The sequence below is a fragment of the Aplysia californica genome, unplaced genomic scaffold, assembly GCF_000002075.1.
Source record: "Aplysia californica isolate F4 #8 unplaced genomic scaffold, AplCal3.0 scaffold01170, whole genome shotgun sequence".
Lineage (NCBI taxonomy): Eukaryota > Metazoa > Mollusca > Gastropoda > Aplysiida > Aplysiidae > Aplysia > Aplysia californica.
The window spans coordinates 109,192-112,762 of NW_004798440.1; the positions used below are offsets into that span (position 1 = coordinate 109,192).

Genomic DNA, 3,571 nt, shown 5'->3' on the forward strand with positions numbered 1-3,571 from the left:
CGATTTGTACTCACCGCTCCTTTAAATATTCAGACATTTATGTACGCACTTTAGTTTTTATAGCCTGTGTATATGATGATGATGATGATGATGATGATGATGATGATGATGATGATGAAGGTGGTGATGATAATGGTGGTGATGATGATGATGATGATGATTGTACTCACCGCTCCTTTAAATATTCAGACATTTATGTACGCACTTTAGTTTTTATAGCCTGTGTATATGATGATGATGATGATGGAGATATTTCCGATATTGTCCAAACCACACCAATACGTAACTTATAGTGAACACTTTGTTGCTGTGGCGTCATCACCCATTTATTTTATTCTCAAATACTATGTTCCTGATGAAACCTTATTGGCGAAACGTTGAACTGTGAAAAATATATATTTTTGGAAATACAACAAGGTCTTAACAGTTTTAATATGATGATGATGATGATGATTGATCATGAACTAAGTATATTATAATACTAGCTCGGTCCCCTTTCGATGAAAGGAATGATCGGTGCATTAACATCAGGCGAAAGTCATTGGCCTACGATATCTACACTCTACTGGAATGGAGCAATAAATTAATCGTGAGCGATGCAAAAAAAAATAAGGTTTAGATCTATACTCTCAAAACTGTGCGAACGGTTAATGAACGGAAACCTCAGTTGTCGCAAAATGGCGTCTTAGAAGACGGACTTTCCCAAGATTAGATCTAAACGAAACTAATGAAAAACTGAAAATTAAACTACAGTGACTTCAGGCTCCTCAATAAAACTGTGCACCCTTTAAATGATTTTGAACCATCATTAATTTTGTCAAATTCGAAAGTTATGTGGTTCGGAAGTTTTAGGCTGCAAAAGTGACGAACTTTCACAAATATAATATGTATAGATTAAAGAAAGCAAAGCACTCAGCTACAATACCTTACCAAAACTACATTATAGAATACCACTTGCACAAAGATACAGAGAACATTAATTTTATATGACGTTATTGTATTGCAAGTGCGTCAAACTCTTACTGAAGATACAGAGCAATAAAAGTATTTCAACAAAACTACTGCTTTATTGTGAAAGCAAACATATAACAGGCCTTTGCTTTAAGTGTTAACATATCATGAATATGAGAGCAACACTAATGTTAATGCAGGATCAGTACATGAAAAGGGACCATATTCTCGAAAGTTTTGGATAAAGCAGCCGGCCGTACATTCGCATACCCGTCACAAAAGAAAGAGGATGCAAGCAGCGAACGACAAATAGCAAATAAAATATTTAAATTTTTTAAAAAAGATACATGAATCAGAGAGTGAATAAATAAATAACGTTAATAAATAAACATACAAATAAACAAATGAAGGAATGAAGGAATGAAGGAAATAATGGATGAATGAATGAATGAATGAATGAAGTTTTAATTATATTTCTTCAAAAGGTGAACATAATTTCTTATAAGAATCGACAAAACTTACGAAAGTATATGTGAGGCAGCCTGGTGGAATCAGGCTCTCGTCAATTTTTGGTCATGTAGAGTTATTGGTATCATCGTAAAGCTTGTTCACTTGTCTTTATTTGGATTTTAAAAATATCCATCTATCTTGAATACAAGTCGAGATATTTGATAAAGAAGGAGGTGGGGGTCACCTGTTTTCAGAGGTAAAATTAGTGAAAAATGGCAGCCAAAGATTAGTTATTTCCTTAGCTTAAGAGCCCGTGGTAACTGAAAATTTACATTTATTGTGGTGCCTATAATCAACGTTTTTTTCAGAAAAATCCACACAGAAATGAGTTCTTTAACGGGCATGAAAGGTGTTGAGCCAAAGAACAAAAGTTTAATAAAGATTCACAAACCAATAGAAAAAAGCAAGTTTCTTCACTGTGATTATTTTGACGAGAGCCTGATTCCACCACGCTGCCTCTCATATATAGTTGGAGAAAAGTAAACCAAATTAATAATAGAGTAAAATAAAAATACGGGAAGAAAGGGGAATAGACAGGTTTTAAAGAACAAAAAAAAAACGCAAATAAAAGACCAAAACAAATTAATCCCATTTCAAAATCGTCTCTCGAAGCAGTGGTGGTTAGTAGAAAGGCAGGCAGTGGTTATTTTTGTGCGAGGCTGCAAGGGGTTGCTTACGTCATCAACATCACGTCATTAACATTATGCCATTAACATTGTAGTGCGATCAACAATACGTGGCGCAACTTATTGTCAAATTAATATTTCATAAACTAGTGAACATTGACTCTTTAGCTTTTGAATAATGACTTGTATCAATTTGTCTTAACAGGTCTATATTTTCGTAAACACCCGTTAGCTGTATTCTAGAAAATTCCTTTATAAATACTAATTAAGAATCCAAGAGTGTGGTTTCCACAGATTTAAAAAGCTTTATAGCTGGGACAATACCGCTTTTAAAGCAAGTCTGTCACTTTTGTTCTAATTGTGGCACTATCCTTATTGATCACGTGCGTTGAGAACATAATTTAGTGCAAAAAATGTGCTCACTATAGAGTTAATTTCGAATAACAAGTTTTTACATTAAAAAGTGTCATTGATGAGTTGTGACGTAGGTCATATGTGAAAGCAAAATTGTGTGTGACAAGCGAGAAGTGCTGTGAACAATCCCATTTTTTTTCGTGACGGAGATTTATAGTATTTTATATAAATTTAGCCTCAATTGTTGTGGAAAATGTGATTAATTTAAGACAAACTGATACAAACTGCTGTGCAAATAATGGATGACAACGATTCACCCGTTAAAGAGATATTTGAGGATAAGTTGCGCCACGAATTTTTTGTCGCACTATAGACACAAATCTTACATAGCAAGATAGTTCACTCAGCCAAAAAAGTGTCCGTGGAAGTCCGCGCATTGGTTCAAATGGCGCTGCAGTCTTTGTTTGGAAGCTCTCTTTCGTTTTTTCAGAAGAAGAATAGAAATATCATAGTTTGTTAGTCTCACTTGTATTGTTTTTCACACAAGCAGGCTAACTCTGATCGCAAAGAGAGCACTTTTTCGAAGAGGGCGCTACCGATTTTTGAGGACACTTTTTCATTGGCTCCAAGAGAGGAGTGAACTATCTTGTTATACATGATCTTTGCTCTAGGTCATAAACACCATGTCATTAACATTAACTGCTGTTTCCCCGGAGTTGCTTACAGTGTTATTGTGAGAAGGTGAAGAAGGTGTGGTGGTGGTGGAGAAGGTGGTAGTGGTGGTGGTGGTGGTGGGTGACCTTACTGTTGTCTGCCTGCGCTCACGGTGGTGACCTTGACCTCGACCTCTGCGACCCTGACCTTTGCGGCCTCGACCTTTGCCCTTCTTCCGACCTTTACGGTGTCTGCGTCCCTTTCCACCTGGAAGGAAACAGAAACAGAGAAATCCACAATGAGTATGATTATGATTAGTGGTACGATCGAGTCACTAACGCTCAACTGTGGGAGAGAACAAGCCAAAGGCCAGTAAAGGAAGATATTCAGGTGAAGAAATGGAAATGGATTGGACACACCCTGAGGAGACCCCCGACAAGCATCACCAGGCAGGCTTTAACGTGGAACCCACAAGG

The 3,571-nt window shown here is 36.7% G+C and overlaps 1 protein-coding gene across 1 annotated transcript in view; it reads right to left on the reverse strand.

Moving 5' to 3' along the window:
* The window catches only part of LOC101861555 (serine/arginine-rich splicing factor 6), a gene marked incomplete at its 5' end in the record, with an annotated part of 29,689 nt that overhangs the window by 7,994 nt on the left and 18,124 nt on the right, over positions 1-3,571 (reverse strand). The window contains 1 exon segment of the mRNA XM_013090190.1: positions 3,166-3,362. Coding sequence (XP_012945644.1) covers positions 3,166-3,362 — 197 coding nt within the window.